Source organism: Malus sylvestris, chromosome 14 (assembly GCF_916048215.2).
Source record: "Malus sylvestris chromosome 14, drMalSylv7.2, whole genome shotgun sequence".
In the NCBI taxonomy this organism is placed as follows: Eukaryota; Viridiplantae; Streptophyta; class Magnoliopsida; order Rosales; family Rosaceae; genus Malus; species Malus sylvestris.
The window spans coordinates 10,838,188-10,859,520 of record NC_062273.1 but is presented as its reverse complement, the minus strand read 5'-3'; the positions used below and the strand labels follow the sequence as shown (position 1 = coordinate 10,859,520).

The following is a 21,333-nucleotide window of genomic DNA, read 5'->3' as shown; positions in this document are numbered from 1 at the left end:
AGGGGACAACCACTGTGCCAACTCCGTAGAGCAAACGACCCCACCCGGAAGCCAAAACGGTAGAAGATGCTCCTCAGCCTAAAAAACGTGTCAAGAAATTGGCCAAGAAAGGGGAGTAGAAGATTCACGTTATCTCTAATCAAACTACGGGAGCATTAGCGTTTCTCTCCCTCCTCATGTCGTCGAGGCCTCAACGAGAGAACTGCAAAATCCTTCAATGGATCAGGTAACTAAAGTTCACCTCATTATTCCTGCCGTGGAGGAACCGGTCATCACTCCATTGGTCAAGGGTCCTGCAACTCTGGGGCCGACTGTTACTCCTAGGGTTAGCCCAGTAATTGTTGCTGTGGGGAAGACGGCCACTTTGGCTGAGAAAAGTCTCAAAGAACTTCTCATATTGTTCTTAAAGGATCTCATTCTTTATTGCTATCTTGTTATTCTGAGCCTCCAACTCATTAACTTTAGCTTGAAGAGCGAGCTTTTTCCTTCCTTCTTTCATCGTTTCGCATTAGGTGCAAAGGGGGTGTGATTTTATGTGCTGTGGCTTCCTTCGCTCCCTATGTTGGAGAGGGATGTCTGGTCAAAAGAGAGTGTACGAATGGTGGAAACCAGCTTGACAAAGCTGAAGAGAGTAGGAATAAGTGCATTTCCCACAGACGGCGCCAAATGTTGATGCACAAAATCGGTGAGGACTATGGTACAACAGAAAGTGTCAAGTTTGTGACCTTCGCTAGATTGCTCCGGTCACTAGCGTGGATAAGTATGTAAATGGATAGAGACAGGGAAGCAAACACAAGATGTACGTGGTTCACCCAAATTGGCTACGTCCACGGAGTAGAAGAGTTCTCATTAATTGTGAAGGGCTTACATAAGTACATAGGTTCAAGCTCTCCTTTAGTGAGTACTAGTGAATGATTTAGTACAAATGACATTAGGAAATATTGTGGGAGAATGATCTCATTTTATAGAAAAGAGTTTCTAGCTTTGTTCTGACATTGACACGTGTCGTGTTGTGATTAGCTTCTGATGTCGACACGTGTCGCGCTGTGATTGGCTTTCTGGTTGGAGGGAAACTTTTTTGGGTCCTTGACGGTATAACGTTGACCGATGCTCAATAGTTTCGGGATTGGTCAAGTATGGTACAAACACATGTAATTAATTAGGTGTTAATGATTTCACATTAGGTTGTTTATTTAGAACATCAAGTTGGTTTTTCAGATTTTAAAAATCCAACATAAATATTTTCATGAGAAATGCCAAGGAGACTCTCAAAATGAGACTTTCTATGGACTCTCTACCACTTTACAGTTTAACGTCAGTTTCAGTTGCTTGATCTTTCCAAAGGCACTCGCAACACCTCTGAATATCTTCAACATGCCAAGTCTCTCGCTGATGCTCTTGCTACCATAAGTCAGCCGGTCCCAAACTCTGATCTTGTCACCGTTGTTCTTAAAGGCCTTGGTCCTGACTATGCAAGGTTCGTCATCGAGGCCCTGAACCTCTCCTATTTGTTTTGGAGTTTTCAGAACATTGTTCATGCTTGCTAACCTATGAAGCCCAACACCTTTTCTTTACTCATCTTGCTATTCAACTCAAGTGATGCTTGTTGTTCATGGCCTACACCACAGGCCCAGCCTCACCCTTCTCCTGCTCCAGTTCAACCAGCGGCTTACCAGGTTCAAGCTCAGCCACTTGATATATCCTGCTCCGGCTCGTCCTCACAAGCGTGCGAATCCTAGTCGTGGTGGTTTCTTTAGCAACCGAGGTGTCTTTGGTCGTGGTATCTGGTCCAACCACTATTAGGATCCCTCTCCTAACCACGCTGCTGGTGTTCTTAGCGCCCCTTCTAGATTCTGGTGCACATTTTGTAACACGTTTGGTCATCATGTGATTGCGTATCACCGTAGGCCTGTACCCTCTCTGCCACTGTTTGCTGATCCATCATATATCCACAATACCGCTGCACCTAATCCTATTTGGTTGTTCGATATTGGCGCAATGCATCATATGACAAACAATGACAGTGCTCTCTAGGATCCCACGCCCTATCACGGTAATGCTTCTGTTATTCTTAGTAGTGGAGATGTCCTCCCTATTAGAACTTTTTAGTTGCAAGGGGAACACGGGTGGTACACCACGTTTTTTTATGTAAGTGGTGAGAAATTTTATTTTTTAAGTTATTAACTTTTTAACACACATATCTCACCATATCTCTCCTATTACTCGTAGTATGCCCCTAACTATTGGTTCATCTACTTTTTGTTTGAATGATGTTTTACTTGTTCCTCGCCTTCATAGAAAATCATTTGTGCGTTTAAGTTTACTCATGATAACTCGATTGCCCTTACATTTTTCCCTCACTGGTTTTCTTATCATTGACATTGCCCTTGAATCGCCTATTTTTTAGAGTCACTGTAGGGATGCTCTTTATCCTGTCACTTCTACCACCAGCTCACCCACAGCTCTCTCTGCTGCCACCTATCATTTGTGGCATTTGCGCCTTGGCCATCGGTCCGCTGATGTCTTATTCCTTTTATAGCTCGAGTCTTCATCTAGTTCGTCTATTTTAAGCTACCTTTTTCCTTCGAATAAAGTTGCAGCACCATTCTCCTTTTTAATTGGTACACTCTGATGTGCGCTCCAGTATCTGACCATGACACGTTCCGACATCGCCTTGCCGTTAATCATATTGCTCAGTTTATGTCAAGGCCTACCAATGCACATCTTATTGCTGCCAAATGTATTTTGCGCCACATCAAAGGCTCTCTAGACCTTGGTATTGTGTTTCGACGTTCTTTTGGACCTCTCACTCTCTATGGTTATTCTGATGTTGACTGGACTCGCTGTCCGGACACTCGACTTTCCACTTCCGGCTACCTGCTTTTTCATGAACCTAATCTTATCTCTTGGAGCTTAGCTCAGCAGCCAACTGTCTCCCGTTCTAGTGCCGAATCCGAGTATCGTGCTCTTGCTCATGCATGTGCCGAGTCCATTTGGCTCCTGTCTCGTGTGAACTTATCCATCTTGCATCATCACCCATATTTCATTATTGCGATAATCTGAGCACTACCTACGTTGGCAACCAATCTTGTCTTTCATGCGTGGACCAAACACATCGAGCTAGACTACCAATTTGTCAGCAAGCGTGTCAAACTTGGCAGTCATAAGGTTCTTTTCATTCCATCCGTTGATCAGCCCGCTGATGTTCTTACCAAAGGCCTCTTCAAGCAACGCTTTCTACTCTTGCATTCCAAACTCATCTCTCCCAGACCGGTCGAGTTTGCGGGGGGATGTTAGAATGGATTCTCCTATGTATAAGGCTAGGTTTGCGTGCCTTGTGGGCATAGGTTTTGTTGTAAATGCCAAGTCATGATTGTGTATATAAATGTACTATTATACATCAATGAAATCATCCAATTATATTTCTACACATACAATATGAATCTAAGATTAACGGAAGAATGCATGAGCCGCCGGACCAGCAATGCACCAGTATTATTGAACTGTCGAACGAATGCCTTGAATATTTCAATAGTGATTCACAATTTTTGACAGTGCAGAATATGTACCCAGGGCTGCAGCAATGATGCCCAAAGCAGAAATCGTGATACTCGAAACAACCTGAATAAGAGGAAAAGTGAACCAAAACTTGTCACATACTGCTCTTTGTTACAGCTGCGTATGCAAAAACGTTGTTAACAGATCGTATAAGGTATTCAGAGAACTCCCTAACCTGTGTCCTTGTAGCTTTCCTTCCAGCTATTCTCAGAAAGCATAGTGATGGAACTATTACTGACTGCAACCAAAGCCACACACATCAAATTGATTAATTTTGATGTCTTTGCAATTATTTTATATCAACACGAAAAGAAAAACGAAAAGAAAAGAACAGGAACAAACAGAATAGACGAACATAAGAGCTGTTCGCATATGTTGAGCGCTCACAATTGATTTCTATCACAGTTTGCAGGCTACCACAGACCATGCAATTTACACATACAGAAAAAGGACAAGTACGGCTTTATCAAACTCTATTGCTTAAAGATCTTCTTCCTGGAATAGTTGTGTAAGTCTGACAATTCCTCGCATTCATTCTCACTAATTTACGGCGAATTCAATTAATTTATCTTTCCTTGGAGACAAGTAGGTTTCAGCAGAGCCATCTGGTAAAACTTTCAATCATCAACTATGTTATTTACGTGATTTGGTTTCTTCCTGAACGTAGTTAGAGTAGTAAAATATCATTGGCCTATGGCAAGTGTAACCTGTTACTAGGGGTGGGTTCGGTTTAATTCGGTTCGGTTTTTTGCCAAAACCGAAACCAAACCGAAATTTCGGTTCGGTTCGGTTCGGTTCATTTTTTTTTCGGTTTTTTTCGGTTCGGTTTTTTTTCGGTTCGGTTTTTTTCGGTTCGGTTTCGGTTTTTTGTTTTTTTTTTCTTTCAAAAAATGAAAAACATTGAAATTTTAAATTTTAACGTATCCAACACAATCATAACACAAGCATTCTAACTATAATCAAAGACAATGAAAATAAACATTTAAAGTTGAACTAAAATCATCAATCAAGTCTTCCAAAGTCCAAACTAACAACATCACAACACAAAAATCGTACAAATGACTTAGAAAAGTTAAATTGTATGATGTTGTTCAAAGATCAGGGTTGTTTGCTTGTAACTGCATGTTGACAACTTGATTAGTAAAAGAAATGCGTGGGTGGATTTATTTAGTGTGTGTTGGATTCTTTTCCATCACAAATTCCCTAAGTAATCTACCCGAAATAAATGTTTATAGATTCTGTTACATGTTATATGAGAGTAGATTTGGAAAAGAAAGCTGAGACAAAAGTAGACAGTGCTATGGAGATGGATGTAGGTACTTCAGGATGAGGTTTGGCTCCGGAACCTTATATGGGGGATAAATAATAGGTTAGGGTTTAAAGTTTTTATAGGACTTTTTTTTAATATTTTGAGCTTAAAGTTTGGCAACACATTGGGTTTAGCATATTTTAACTTACAAATTGGGTTTAGAAAATAATATCCAAAACAAATAATTAAATAAAAAAATCAATTTAATTAATTCGGTTCGGTTCGGTTTGGTTCGGTTTCTAGATCACTAAAACCGAACCGAACCAAAAGAATTCGGTTCGGTTCGGTTTTTTCAATTCGGTTCGGTTTTTTTGTTCGGTTCGGTTTTTTCGGTTTCGGTTCGGTTTGGTTTTCGGTTTTTTTCGGTTTTCGGTTTTTTGAACCCACCCCTACCTGTTACCTGCACTAATTGGTTTCGGTTTTTGAAACTAAAATATGCAGCATCCTGGATCTAATTGTGTTCAATAAGCTTCCTATGACGGCCAAAATTGTAATTCACATAAATTGGTGCTCTAGGTGCACACCAGTAATCCACATGGTGATCACTCGTAAACACGCATATGGTAGCTCGGTTGTACTTCGGTGGTTAGATTTCATGATTAGTAATGCCAATGTCGACTTTAACTACTTATACGTATTGCACCATTTTATGAACTACAACTACGTAATTGCTGAATAGTGGTGTCATCTTACCACAAGAATACTGAGTAGAGAGCCTATCAAAGCCATCACAAGACCTGAAATAAGAGAAGTGCAACTGAGGTGGTTAGGTTTACATTCTGATTAACAGGAAGTTAACGAATATGCGAGTACCAATTATAAATGCATTAAATACTATCAGGCCCTATTCTCCTTTTCTATTAGTTATCATGAGCAAACTTTCTGATAAACTCCTTGAACTCATAAATGTTGCAAGACACGGTGAAATATATAGTGGATAAAATTACCTTATGGAAGTTAATTACTAGGCTTTGAAGATTATAGCTATTTCATTATAGGGCTCGAGTGGTAAAGTTCTGCAGTGACCTAGCTTAAAGGGGTAAAGTAACTGCTTGAAGCGTAAACTTACCAAAGAACGGGATAAGAAAGGCGGAAACAACAGTAGAAATGACGAGTGCTGTTCTTAAAAGAATGAAACACCAGGAACTGTTAGAAATTCTAACTGGCAGCAGCTCCTCAATACTCCTTGCTAACGGGTTCATCAACAGGGCATATTTGCTCAATGTCAAGGAAGCAAAGAAGCAAATATAAGAAGTAACCACAAAATGATCAGAGTATATCCACAGAATTTTCAGAAGTAATGCACACATGAACACACACATATTTGTTCAAAGGATATTTGCTCAACGGGTTGATAACCTGTTAAAAAGCAACAAAAACAAGCTCAGTGAACCGTAAAACACACAAATATCCCATTATTAATTGAGAATCCACAATTTCACACTTACTGTTGTCCACAGTGCAACTTGGGACAGAAAAGCATGTGGTGGCATATTCAAAGTAATCTGTGACAGAGTGCGTTCACCAAACATGAGATATCCCATGACTGCAACACTCCCATATAACAGAACGCACAAGATAAAGCTGCATGAGAAAAGTGCAAGGCATAAGAATGAAGGTCAAGGAAGGTGAATGCACAAAGTTGAAAATAATTCATATTTATACCATATTATTAGCGCCTTGCTAAATTGTCGTCTGTCTGCCATGGATTGGTATATATTTGGAAAGACAGTATGCCCGGCAAAGCAAAACCCATACACACCAATTACAAGTGGAATTCCATTCCAGTGCACTGCTGGAGGGGTGTGATGGAACCCAACCCCACCAGCTGTACCAAGTAAAATCACGCATAGAACAATCAAAACTGTGACAATGACCCCACCAGCTGCAAAAGGAACCAACAAAGGATTCAGTTGATTGCATTGCATATGAACTCTTTCATATTTTCAAAACATGGAAGCATCATGGCATTTAAAAGAAGAAGTTTGCGACACCTGAAAGGAATGAAATCAGACGAAGATCTTTCAACCAAACACTTGGCAGAACAATGAGGGCAGTTACTACTCCAAATAAGTGCATGGAGTCCAGCTGAAAACCAGCCCAATTCAAAGATGTTCCTGGGAATAGCCTGCTGAGATTATCTCCTTCCAAAATGATGAATTCTACACAATAAGACTGCATATATGGAGAAGAAATCTTTTTGAGAATAAACCACTTAAGGTTCAAGTACAATGTAAAACTAGAATCAATATTTCACTTACGTATAGTTCTGCGTACAAAATGATCTGCACCGATATCAAAAGACCAAAGATATTAGAGAATACTGTATAAAAAAAATAACTGACATGGAAGATTTAATAAAATCATCCAGAAAATACATTGAATTTGTAGATCAATAAAGTTCAGAGATGCATAACATCCAGTATGAGGAATTGACTGACAGGAAATGCGAAGAATGAAACCATCAAATTGGCAACCAAACATGCTAATTAGACTGTTAAAAGTACTGCAAATAACTGATATGGAATTTGCAACTTACAGAATTAGCTTGGTTTCATTTTCTGATCAGTCAAACCATATACAGTGCCAAAAAGTTTAAACTTACAGATATGAAAAGACGCCCATATCTTCCAAAGGCAGCTTCTCCTAAATCCGGGTAAGTTTTGATGCCTTCTTTACTCTCAAAGCAGTATCTCATGAGTATGGCCGTGTAACAACACACAACTGCAAAAAGAAGTAGCACCACGATACCTGCCCAGCCAGCTTCTTTCATTGTAGAAGGTGTTGAAAGAAGCCCAACTCCTGCCATTACATTAATTCCTGTCCAGAAAGATGTGACACAATGAATTCAAGCAAATACAGCCACGATACAAACGTTTAAACCTACAGAATGCAGAAACCAAATAGATCCATGCATTACTATTACATACAACCTTTGCTTTCTAATTATAGTATATTAGTAAGCAGAATCATATAAATTGAAGCAAATAAATAAGTGCATAAAAAGTTTCTCCCACAATCATTTTTCTAATATCGGGGGAAAAGTATCATATCAATCAAAGGAAACACCATTTCACCAACATCAATAACTTATATATCATACATGAAGTGAACAACTAAGATAAGAAAAAGGGCGACCCCACTCCCCACTTTGCGAGGGTTGGGGGAAGTGAACAACTCAGACCAGATGTTTAAATTTAAATCAAATAGCATACCATTGAAGACAGTTTGAGTGAAGCTACACCCATGACCAACAGGTATTTCTCCGGTCAGATGCTTATGCAGTGTCGATCTCTCTGATAATAATGATTGGTTTACTGAGAACCTTTCCGAATCACCCTTTTGAGGAAAACTTTCGTTGGTAGACACGAATGGAGACTTTCCAATCAGGTCTAAAATGCTTTTCGAGTAATTTGTAAAGCTTGCATTACTTGGAACAAATCCAAGATTCGCAATATTTGGTGATGCTGCAATTGAGTAAGAATCGATTGTCTCCCTGCCCAAAATAACATAAAGTACATAACGATAAAAAATGAGCAGTCAAGTACATAAACTTCAAAAGAAAATACGTCTAATAAAATATTACATAACAACTACATTCGAAAACAAATTAAAAATGCGTCTAATTAGTTTAGTTAGCATGCCTCATTGAGAACTTAATGACACCTATGATCTAGGACGACGGTATGGAGAGAATGTATGTGTAGTAAGCTATATATCATCTTTAGTAACCTAAGTTGTTCAATACTTACTCCATTACAGTAATGGTGGACCAATTTAACCATGAAACAATACAAGGAGCAGCTGCTTTATCGGTACTGCAGTCTATGAGCATACAAAATCCGTTGCTTCTATGATGGGTAATACTGTTAGGCTATAATGTGTCTCCTTCTCAAACACATTATTAACTAATTAATCTGTCACTTGCTGACCCATTTCTTTATCTTCTCCGTAAAATCAAGAAAGTTGAGGTTCCGCCGTAAAATCAATAGGCAGTGTGGGTGAGTATCCTTACTCTGTATAAGCACATGCAAGGTCCATTCTCTCCCGGGTGTCGGGATTCACACTCTCATCACACAAAAAACAGAACATCTTGGTAATTAAATTTTATGCAGAAAATGAATCAACATAACTTTTCATGAAAATTTTCGAGGATATCGAAGGGAACCAATTAAGAATGCGAACATGGCGGATCAATCAGGTGAATGAAGGCTTGAGTGAAAAACAATGAAAGGAAGATGTATATATACACACACACGCACATACATACCTGTAACTCTGAGGCCATTTGTGAGAAGAAAAACTAACGGGAGAGGAAACCTCATGACGGACGCCATGGCTGCTGGTGGAGCTGCTCCCACTCTCGCTCTTGTTCTCCTCAATATCATCTTCTTCGTCTTCACTCTCGTACAGAAATGGATCCGATTCTTTCTCCTTACCCTTCTCAGCCATTGTTGAGACTGCAATGTCACTCGTCACCCAAAACAGGCACCACACACAGAGAGCCGAGAGGATGAATGAATTTGTACCCTTGTTAATAAATTGTTTAAATCAGGCACTGTGAGTTTGGCACTCCTAACAAATAACAAGATGCCACGTGTAGGTGTAGAAAAGGACCTAGCTACATCCGGAGCCGTAGCATCTTTAACAAATAACACAATGCCACATGTTTTGATTTTCTCACGAGTAGAATAGTGATACAGTTACCGTTTATTTATATCATCTATTCTAGGACTGGGCAAACGAGTACAGGAACCGCAGGTCGGGGTAGGTAATGACGGTTTGGGACGGGTACAGACCGGTTCCTACTTTTAAAAAGGAGAAACGGGGCGGGCCGGGACGGGCTTTTGTGATTTTCGATTCGGGCCGGTTCCTGAAGTATAGGAACCGCGGGTACTTGAACAGGCCCCATTTATAATTAAAATGAAAGGACCAGATTGATGAATAAGCTACATATCTAATCTGAACCGTTGTTTTAGTGTTACCCTAAGTTCTCTATCTCTCTCATCCCGATTCCCGACTCACTCTCCCTCTCTCAAACTCTCAGACGGACCTCAGTCCCTCGACAGTTCCCTTCCCTCGACTCCAATCGTCCTTCCCTCGACTCCAATCCCCTCACCAACCGTCGATTCTCCTCGGCGAATACAACGGCACCACCCATCAACCTCCTCGACAACATCCCAGACAACCAGGCCATCACGCTTGCCGTCGATTCTCTCCTCTTCGACAGCAACCCCCGCCATCGTGACCGCCATCACCCCATCACCGTCGTCGAGGACACTGGTACCAGCCATCATCCCTCTAAAATTTAGGTAATTTTGAATTAGCGTTTTGTTATTAATTTGAATTTTGGGTGTAGTGATAGGGTTTTTAAATTGGAATTTGGGATTTTAGGGTTTTCGAACTAGGTTACTAGAGTCAATTTTGCAGTAGATTGATGATTGAATTAATAATTTTGCAGTAATTTGGCAAGCTTTGATGCCTTCTAACTTCTAAGTTCTTAAGGAAATTAGATACTAGATTAGTAGATAGTTAAATGGTGGGCTCTTGATTATGGAAATCTGAAGTAGAAACGGAGTTACTTGCGCTACTCGATTGATCACGAAAAAAAATTGAAGATTTTTGTTAGGGTTGTGAATGGACAGCGGGTAGAGGATAGATGGCTGTTTTAGCATAGTGAGATTACCATTGTACGGTTAAAGGGTTATGCTTTTAGTTTTCTCTTTGATCAGTTAAATGCTAGAAATATGCGTATTAGAGGTAGTGAATAGTTGGTTAGACGTTGGATTATTTGAAGTTAGAGGGTTTGTGAATGTACTGGTACCTGCACAACTTTTTGGGTGCCCAGATCTCTCAGGAGTGTCAAAACAAGGCCTTGTAATCACAAAAGAAAATCTGGTTTCTTGTGTATACAGTTTGTACCTCATTTGATTTGTGAATTTTGTAGGAGACTAGGAAAGTTTTGTAAACCATGATTGAAATCGATAACATGTAACTTATCAAGCGGATCATCTTAAATTGTTCTTTTAATGTTTCAGAGGTACTGAAGATCCTCATGGAGTCGATTCCAGAACTTTCAATGACTGTTGATCGCGCAAACACCACGGCATTGCACATCGCTGCAGCACAGGGACACACTGAAGTAGTAAGTTTTCTTTTGGAGACTGGTTGCAGCTTGATGTCCATAGCAAGAAGCAATGGGAAAACTGCCTTGCATTCTGCAGCAGGGAAGGGGCATTTGGAGGTGGTCCAGGCCCTCTTGAGCAAAGATACCGGATCTGCAATAAGAAAAGATAGTAATGGCCAGACAGCTCTCCATATGGCAGTCAAGGGACAGAATGTCGAATTGGTGGATGAGTTAGCGAAGGCAAATCCTTCGTTGATAAACGAGGTAGACAACAAGGGAAACACTGCCTTGCACGTGGCAACCGGGAAGGGTCGAGCTCAGGTAATGAAAGTTGTTAATTTGATATATAATATGCAAATGAAAATCGAACTTCTTTAAGAGATCAAATGGATCAATGCTTGTTACTGAGTTTTCGATCATCACTTAAAGTTGAATTATCATGAATATGTTATTCAATTAGGCTTTGGAACGTGGTATTAAAATGGTTATTTGAATCAATCATAGATTTAAACCCTTGAGATTGGACTTTTACAGATTGTTCGAACGCTGTTAAGTTATAAGGGAGTGGCGAAAACCATCATTAACAGATCTGGAGAATCTATTTTTGACACTGCTGAGAGATCTGGGCACTCAAAGATTGCCAACATTCTAGCAGAGCATGGAATCTGTGCAGTTTTTTCAAACTACAATTTGTGCAATTTTTTTCAAACTGCAATCTGTGCTTTTTTTCATACTGGAATCTGTGTAAACTGTAAACTGGAATCTGTGCAGTTTTTTCAAACTGCAATCTGTGCAGCAAACATTTTTAAACAGCAAAAAAAAAAACAAAAAAAAGACCTGTGTACCCAGACCGAACCGGCTCGTTTCAACCGGGCCGAGTAAGGTCCGGTTCCTATTTTCGGAATTGTAATGCCCGGCCCGCCCCCGGGTCTCCTTTAATTCAGGGTCAGGTCCGGTCCCTTCAAAAATGGGCCCGGCCCGGCCCGTGCCCAGCCCTAATCTATTCTATACATATAACGGAAAAAGGCCAAATAGGTGATGTATGTCAAAATGCCAAGAAAGCTCTTTTGTTTTCTTCACAATCAAACCTTCAAAAGTAACTAGGACAAATTGGTATAAAAAAAACAAAACCATAATCGAACAAAAAAAAAACTGTATTGGAAATGAATAAATTAAAAATATAAAAAAAATAAAAGCATTATGGTTATCGTATCCGGATCCTTTTTGTGAGGATCTGGGGATTCGTCAATTGTGTCCGTTCATCATACATCGTGCGGTCAGAAATCATATTAAATTTATTTATTTAAAATTAAACACAAATAGTACTTGACAAAAACTAACCGCAAGATGTACGATGAACGAATACAATTCACAAATCCGCAAGATCCTCACAACGGAAAAGATCTTGTTGGATGGTTATCCTATAAAATTTAGCAGTTTTACGGTTAAAATGTAAAACAAAGAAAAAAGTGCGTCCAATTCCTCATTTTCTTTTAAGGCCCTAAAATACAACATTTTAATAAAAACAAAAATGAGCACTTTAACAAAAACAAATCAATTAAAAATAGAGAAGAAAAAAAAGAAATTAACACAACTAAGGGCATTTTAACAGGAGTATGAGACCGCAGGGCAGTTATCCACGTACATTCCCACTCTCCCACTCTCAGAAATATGAAACACGTTTTCAATGGAGAACTGAAAACCTGCTACTCTCCCCATTCATACTATTCTCAAACACAACATCATAAAAGAAACAAGCAATTCGCAAGGGAAGATGAAACTAAACGAATTGCAATCCCTCTGTGGGTGGGTAATTCCTACAGGTATGTCTCAGACTTTCCTCTCGATAGTTCTTAAAGTTCTATAAGCTCTATAAGTTCTGGTTTAACCGTGTAAGTATTCTCTTCCCAAGTTCTATAAGTTCTGCTTTAATTTTGTTGGCAGGAGTCAAAAGAATTTCGTGTTTCTGGCATTTGAAGCAGCAAAAGCAGTCCTCAAGAAGACAATGGAGATGATGACAAAATAATAAAGCCACATTTAGTTGCGAATCTCTATGAGGATTAATGGATCATGCATCTCGCCCTCGCAAAGCAAGTGATCAGGTTGAAATCTCTTGAAGAGAGTTAAAACAATCCTAATTAGCCAATCAACCTTTAAAATGCCCCGTCTTCATAACATTGTTCATCGTCTTGATTTCAATCTAATTATTTGTGACAACCTTAATCACTTAATTTCCAACCTTTTTGTATTGCATCAATACTATCACATTGAACGAAAAAGGTGTTTCCGATTTATGTTTTAATCCATTTTTATTATCATTAGTTTAGTTCTTTTCTTTAATTTGGCAGGAATTGTGACATTTTCCTTTCTATGTTAATACCATCTATATATATAATCCCACCGGATTTGCTATTGTGATGATCCCTTCCATCACAATAAAAGCCACAATATTATAATAAGGTTTTGATTTCTCTCTCCTTTCTTGGTGCAGAATCTGCGTGAGTTCATTCAATTTGTAAATATAGCAAAGAACACAATTTTAGCCCCATACAGTGCAATTAGTTTTCACTAATATGGTTATGCGGCTTTTATTTTCTTCTTCTCATATTTAAAAAAGAAGGATTAAGGCGATGAAGGATCACATGATGCTTTGGAACAATTTGAGAAAGAACCATACTTCTTCAAATAATAGTCATTTATCTGTAACAGTTGCACAAGGTGTGTGTAGAGTTCAGTCCCAAGGTCTCTTATTTTTTTCATTTCTGTTTGTCTTCTAATTTCAATTTTTATGTGAGAGTATTAGGTTTGCTTTCTATGGCTTATTTACTTGGGTTTGGGATGCGAGAGTATTGATGTATGCTTTCTTATCAACGAGTTAGGTGATGGCTGTAACGACATGTTCCAACTTAGCTTGGTTGATACTTTCCTTTTCCCCTTGGAATCCCTTTACTTTGTGTTGGTTTTTCTGTTAAGAAATGCAATAACATGATTCTGATAAAATTGGTTCTTCATATATTGCAATTGCAGATCAACATATGTGCGTCACATTTCTATAAGAGAGATGATCTAAATATTGGTACAAACATGGGGTAGGATTCTCTCTGCTCTCTTTTTCTCCCCTTCCCTCCCCTCTTATTTGTACGGTCACCATTAAATTATGTCAGCATCTTATGTTTTTTTTTTTAATTTTTTTTTTATTTATAGAGAGGGAATCAAAATGGAAATTGTGAGAGGAGATGAGGGGAATAGGAGGGGAGAAAATCCTACTTCTACAAATAGATGGTAAGAATAGTATTTTTGTTTTCTCACAGAGCATCTCAATATCCAACTGAGATATTTCCCTTCCCCTGTGAAGTTGAGAAAATCTGCAGTATCAAATGTTTTAGATTTTTTTAGCAGTTATATTTTCAATCAAATAGACAAATTAAAATTTAACAATTAAAATGCTTGGGATATCTTATACTCCAGTGCATTGTAAAAGTTTTGGAGGTTAAGTCGGTGATTTGGTAATATTTGTGGGATTTGTGTGGTCGAGTTTTTATAGGTGGCTCCAGATCGATGGCAGTTTTAACATTCCAGAATATTTAACAAAAAATTCTCAGTACTGTTCACTTTAGAAAAACCACAATTTATACTAAAAAGTCAATTCTGGTACTATTCACTTTATCCTGTTGCAGTCATATTTAGAATAGGAATGTGATTGTGTAAATCTTAGTAGATATGGAAATGTATCTTTACTTATCAAATGTTGTAATCCTAAAGAGAAAGGTTTTTACCTATCCTACTACTATAAATAAAGGCACAATGAGGTGAATCAAATATACCTCACAATTAAATCAATCTCTCTTCTCTCTAAGTGTAGCCGGCCCTCTCTCTCTCTAAACCCTAGATTGTTCAATCAAATAGGCCTACAACATGTTATCAGCACGCTCTTGCTCGAAGCTGAGGAATTGACGCATCGTAGGAGGAGGCTATCTTCCACCAAATTCAAAGGCTTATTTTTGTTTTCTGCTAATCAGGTACGCTTAAAATAAAAGAAGATATTTGAAACGTCTACGAAGCATGAAAACATTCTCCATGATGCATGAACCCCTCTATGTTTATATTTTCCTTTCGATATATATATTGTATATGTTCATATATTTGTCAATATATATATAGATATATATATTTGTTTCATGCAACACACAATTAAATTGTTGTGTGGAATATGTGAGTCAATTTATAAAATTCAATTACAAGCATATTTAGGGTTTCTTCAACCCTAAGGGATTTCGAAAAAAAGGGAAATTAGACATGGTGCGGCACACCCACCGCACCATCACTGTACATGCAGAAACCAGGCGTCGACCTGGGGTCAATCTGATGGGCCTGAAGCTCTTCGGCCATTTGCACCATGGCCCGCGCCATTCAACTAGCCCAGATTGGCTGGGTTTTTCCCCTGCACGCAGCAACCTTTATGGTTGTTGGGTTTTGTGTTGCCCAAGCCCGCAGCCTGCACCTTGGCCCTCTTCACAACTCGTGTCCTGCATGCCAGCCCACAAGGCTGGGCTTGTTCCCTACGGTCCACTCTGCGTATCACCTACAGCCAGCCCATATGGCTGGGCTTCTTTCTCCAAACCCACAGGCCAGCTTTCGCTGGGCCTTGTGTTGTACCTTCCCCTAGGCCAAAATTGAAACCCAGCTACTGCTGGGGTTTCTTCCCCCCCCCCCCCCCCCCCGGGTGGCCTTCAACCCACTTCCAAGGCCTTTTTGGGCCTTGCTTTTTACTCAAGGCACCCAACACGAGCCCAAATATTTTTGGGGCTATATTTTTTATCCAATAATATTATTTAGCTTCTACAATCGACACTGTATGGCCCGATTTATTGAATTAATTAAAAGTGACCTGTAGTCCATTAATCTGATAATGAATCCAAAATTATTGACCTGAAGATAACTTTTGGACATTAACAATTCAATAATTTATTTTATTTTTATACTTTGAACCGTAACATCCTTTCATAGTAACGAAACTCTCACACTTGAGTTCCCGAAGAACCTCAAATCCACTATATTTAAATTAGTATATTGCATTCTGTGTTTCTTGCAGGAACTTCTCATTATGAACTAATTGTTCATAAAAACTAAATTGATCCAAAATTATTGACCTGAAGATAACTTTTGGACATTAACAATTCAATAATTTATTTTATTTTTATACTTTGAACCGTAACATCCTTTCATAGTAACGAAACTCTCACACTTGAGTTCCCGAAGAACCTTAAATCCACTATATTTAAATTAGTATATTGCATTCTGTGTTTCTTGCAGGAACTTCTCATTATGAACTAATTGTTCATAAAAACTAAATTGAACATGTAGTTTTAAATTTAGTGCCTTTGAAACCTGAAGTTTTCATTCAAAACATACCACATGAAACCTGTAGTTTTCATGTATAAATTAAACCAATACTTGTCTATAGAACCTGCATGTTCTACGATATATGTCTATGGCTTACCATATGACTAATCACGTTTTTCCCTCTGTTTAGGGACATGTCGAACTTGAACAAGCTCGATTTCTCTGCTCTAGAAGTCTCTGGAAAAAACTATCTAAAGTGGGTTCAAGACGTGAAGCTTCATCTGACGGCAAAGGGTATTAAAGCCACCATCGAGACACCTATCGCCAACAAACCTGTTAACGAAGCTCAAAAGGCTACTGCAATGATCTTCATTTGAAGACACATCCTTGATGCACTGCAGACTGAGTATCTCACTAAGGAGGACCCATGCACCCTCTGGTTTGCTCTGGCCAACTGTTTCGATCACCAGAAAGACATATACTTGCCTAAAGCAAGACATGACTGGCAGTATCTTTGCTTCCATGACTTTAAGTCCGTGAATGAATACAACTATGAAGTTTGTAGAATCCATTCATTGTTGAAATTCTGCAAAATGGAACTAACCAAATCAGATCTCTTGGAGAAGACCTATTCGACCTTCCATGCCACTAACATTGTCCTGCAGCAACAATATAGGGCACATAAATTCACCAAGTTTTCGGATTTGATCTCTGTTTTACTTTTCGCTAAAAAGCTATGAAGAATCATCAAGCTCGATCAATTGGCTCGAACGTCGCGCCTGAAGAGCATGAGATTAATTCTAGCAGCCATAAAAACGAAAAAATCATCGTAGCCATGGAAATGGGTGGCAAGCCCCACCAGGCACAAGGTCAACAGAGTGCCGCACCTAAGGGAAGAAATGTGACCCAGAAGCGTCCACCACTCACCCTTAAGGCCCCAAACTTCAAGAACAAGGGCAAATATCCCGTTCAGCCTGCTTCTACTGAACTGGACATGTGATATCACTGTGGATCAAGGGATCATTGGTCACGCATATGTCGAGCTTCCCCTAAGTCTATTGCCAAGTACCATTCTCGTCGTGAGTCTAACTTTGCACATATGGATTATCCGAAAGATGCAACTACATCAATGGAGATATCAGATTTTCAGGAGGTGTCAGCTCCTATGGATGAATAAATTAGACATGTTTTTAGGGTGTTTACTCCTAGTGGCCGGCCCTACCCCCCTTATTTTTCTAGGTTTATGATTTAATTTTGAACAATTTTTCTAAGTATTTGGAATAATTTGTTTGGTTTTGGTTTGTTTTGAATTATGGATTGTCATTTGAATGGATATTATTTTCTCGAAATGTTTAATTGAATGAATGAAATTATATTTATACATGTGACTAATTCAATCAATTTATTTCTAGGTATGTCTAGTAAGGAAGCTAGTTGTCTGGCAGATAGTGCAACCACGCACACCATCTTGCGTGAACGACACTATTTTACTAACTTAATACCCAAGAAAGCTCATTTGACAACTCTCTCAGGCTCATCCAACCTGATTCAAAGATACAGAAAGGCACGTATCATGTTGTCCAATGGTACTATCTTAACTATTAAGGAGGCACTTTATTCTCCACGTTTCGGAAGAACGTTGCTAAGTTTTAGAGATATTCGAGATAATCAATATCATATTGAAACCATTGAAGATAACGGTTCTGGATCTCTTTGTATCATTTCATACAAATATGGCCAGAAGCGTATTCACGAGAAGTTGGAACGTCTACCAAGTGGGTTGTACATCACAACCATTCACGGCATAGAAACCCACAGTGTGGCCAGCCCTATGCATGAGTTCTAAGACACTTTGTTGCTTTGGCATGACCGTTTAGAACATCCTGGACGTGACATGATGCGTCGTATCCTGAAATCTTCACACGGGCATAAGTTACATCCCTATGTTGGACTCCCACCATGCAAAGCATGTTCTTTAGGGAAGTTGAATACTCAACCCTCATATACAAAGATTATTCACGACCCCCCTATGTTTCTTTAGAGGATTCAAAAGGACATTTGTGGACCTATCCAACCAACATGTGGATCATTTAGATACTTTATGGTGTTGGTTGATACATCAACAAGATGGTCACATGTTTGCCTATTGTCCACGCGCAACGCCGCATTTGCTAAACACGTAACTCAAATCATTAAGATTAGGGCTTACCACCCTGATTATTCGATTAAGTCGATTCGACTGGATAACGCTGGAGAGTTTATGTCACAGACTTTTGATGTTTATTGCATGTCAGTATGGATTGATGTGGAACATCATGTACCTCATGTTCACACCCAAAACAGCCTGGCAGAAGCTTCCATAAAGCGTCTTCAATTGATAGCTCGGACTTTGGTTATAAGAACCAAACTGTCGGTATATGCCTGGGCCTATGCAATATTGCACACAATTATGTTAGTCTGCCTGAGGCCCACCGCTACTCAACCATATTCACCGTTACAATTGGTCACTGGATAGAGCCTGACGTCTCGCATTTACGGGTGTTTGGGTGCACCATTTATGTGCCAATATGGTCGCCACTATGTACCAAAATGGGTCTTCAAAGAAAAATGGGAATCTATGTCGATTATGATTCGCCATCAATTGTTCACTGCTTAGAACCCTTGATAGGAAATCTCTTTACCGCACGTTTTACGGATTGTCACTTTGATAAGACAGTCTTCCCATCATTAGGAGGAGATAAGCATGCTAACGTTTCTGTAACACCGTGAATTGTCATGGTATGTTCCCATTATGTCTCATTTAAATCCCTGCACTGCTCAGTCTAAAACTGAGGTGCGAATTATAGATCTTCAGAGCATTGCTCAAAGCATGCCGGATGCTTTTAATGATCTAGCAAAGGTGACAAGATCACATATACCTGCTGTAAACGCACCTGCAAGGATAGATATACCATGTGTACGTCTACAATCTGCCTAGGAAGGCCCGATCGTCCCCAAAGGTGAGAATGTCGTACCTTCCATGCGGCAAGGTACATTGGCGACTAGCCAATCATCTGCTCTAACCCTAAAGCATGGCAGACTCCTTGGTTCAAAGGATTCACAACCATGGAAGAGGAAAATGGCACCAACTAGTGACCCTAGTTTGAATCCGACCATAGCTCACTCATCCGTTCCAACGCATAAGGTTATTCTAGATTACGGTGATACTTCAGACGAAACATGTCAACCTCTTGAGAATCGTGAGATTTCAGTCCACTATGCAGTATTGGATAAGGTTTAGAATAGGAATGAGATAATCGTCGATGATGCATTCATGTACTCAGTAACTACTGACATCATGCTTAGTGATGACATTGAACCACATTCCGTCGATGATGTAGAACCGATTGGTCAAACTGGAAACAAGCAATCCAAGTCGAACTCGATTCGCTCATGAAATGTAAAGTGTTTGGACCTATCGTTCATACACCATCACGCGTGAAGCCCTTTGACTACAAGTGGGTTTTCTTGAGGAAGTGTAATGAGAAGAATGAAATAGTGTGATACAAAGCACACCTCATAGCGCAAAGCTTTTCTCAGCGTCCTAAGATTGATTACGATGAGGCATATTCCCCCGTAATGGACGTTATAACGTTTCGCTACCTAATCAGTTTGGTAGTTTCTGAAAAACTGAATATGCAGCTTATGGACGTGGTAACCGAGTATCTCTATGGGGATCTAGATACGGAAATTTACATGAAAGTTCTAGAAAGACTTCAATTGACTAGTTCAAATAGTTCTAGACCACGAAACACTCTCTTAATTAGGTTAAGGAAGCCACTCTATGGATTGAAACAATCCGGGCAGATGTGGTATAACCGTCTGAGTGAATATTTGACAAGTCAAGATTATGTGAACAACGAATTATGCCCATGTGTGTTCATAAAGAAGTCACATTCTGGATTTGCAATCGTTGCAGTTTATGTCCATGACATAAACCTCATCGGGGACTCCCGTAGAGCTTGAGAAAATTGTTGCACACTTAAAATCAGAATTTGAGATGAATGATCTTGGGAAAACTCGATACTGTCTTGGCCTGGAGATCGAGCATTGTTCGAATGGAATCCTAGTACATCAATTGAGCTACACCCAAAAGGTGTTGTGTCGTTTTAATAAGGATAAAGCGAATCCTTCGAGTACACCCATCGTCGTTCAGACTCTAGATGCTAAATGAGATCCCTTCCGTCCAAAGGAGGATGAGGAAGAGATTTTGGAACTCGAAGTTCCTTACCTAAGTACAATTGGGGCTTTATTGTACTTGGCTCAATGCACTAGACCCGACATCTCCTTCGCTGTGAATCTTTTGGCAAGATACAACAATCCTCCCACACGCAGTCACTGGAATGGTGTTAAAGACATTTTCCGCTACCTTAAGGGTACTACGGATTTGAGCTTGTTCTATACAAACAAATCTTCGAGTGTTGCCGCCCCCTATGGTCCTCAGATTGATTCTCGCCTTGTTGGTTACGTAGATGCTGGATATCTATCTAACCCACATAGGGGACATTCTCAAACGGGTTATGTCTTTATCGTTGGAGACACCGTTATATCTTGGAGGTCTACCAAGCGAAAGCTAGTTGCGACTTCGTCGAACCATGCTAAGATTTTCACCCTATATAAAGCATCCCGTGAGTGCTTTTGGCTGAGAGAAGTTATGGAACACATTCGAAGCACTAGTGGTTTTACATCAGTCATTAACCTGCCTACGACGATCTTTGAAGACAATGCAGCATGTATCGAGCAGTTGAAGAAGGGATACATCAAGGGAGACAACACCAAGCACATAGCGCCGAAGTTCTTTTACTCACATCAGCAACAGCAGTATCAAAACATTGAAGTCAAGCAAATCCGTTCCCAAGACAACATGGCTGATCTCTTCACCAAGTCATTGCCTAAGTCTACTTTTCAAAAGCTCGTCCAAGGAATCGGTATGCAAAAATTATCTGAGTTGAATCGC

The 21,333-nt window shown here is 39.5% G+C and overlaps 1 protein-coding gene and 1 pseudogene across 1 annotated transcript; one reads left to right on the top strand and one right to left on the bottom strand.

Moving 5' to 3' along the window:
- Window positions 1–3,348: 3,348 nt before the first annotated feature.
- On the bottom strand, window positions 3,349–9,392 carry LOC126600769 (amino acid transporter AVT1A). The gene is made up of 12 exons (XM_050267415.1): window positions 9,138–9,392; window positions 8,083–8,363; window positions 7,473–7,687; window positions 7,129–7,152; window positions 6,862–7,042; window positions 6,533–6,752; window positions 6,316–6,451; window positions 6,215–6,226; window positions 5,937–6,090; window positions 5,561–5,604; window positions 3,734–3,796; window positions 3,349–3,621 (listed from the first exon to the last, which is right to left on the bottom strand). Exons 1-12 carry the CDS (start codon window positions 9,317–9,319, stop codon window positions 3,529–3,531), a joined length of 1,605 nt encoding a protein of 534 aa, XP_050123372.1. The 5' UTR covers window positions 9,320–9,392; the 3' UTR covers window positions 3,349–3,528.
- A 388-nt stretch (window positions 9,393–9,780) lies between these two features.
- LOC126598639 (ankyrin repeat-containing protein At5g02620-like) lies at window positions 9,781–13,288 on the top strand (annotated as a pseudogene).
- The last annotated feature ends 8,045 nt before the right edge of the window (window positions 13,289–21,333 follow it).

Bases quoted from the DNA above. Each gene is read 5' to 3' on its own strand.
- LOC126600769 (XM_050267415.1), bottom strand. From the start codon at position 9,319: ATGGCTGAGAAGGGTAAGGAGAAAGAATCGGATCCATTTCTGTACGAG. The intron at 8,364-9,137 runs GTATGTATGTGC...TATTTTGGGCAG, and splicing joins AAATGGCCTCAGAGTTACAG to GGAGACAATCGATTCTTACT. The intron at 6,452-6,532 runs GTATAAATATGA...TTTCTCATGCAG, and splicing joins AGCAAGGCGCTAATAATATG to CTTTATCTTGTGCGTTCTGT.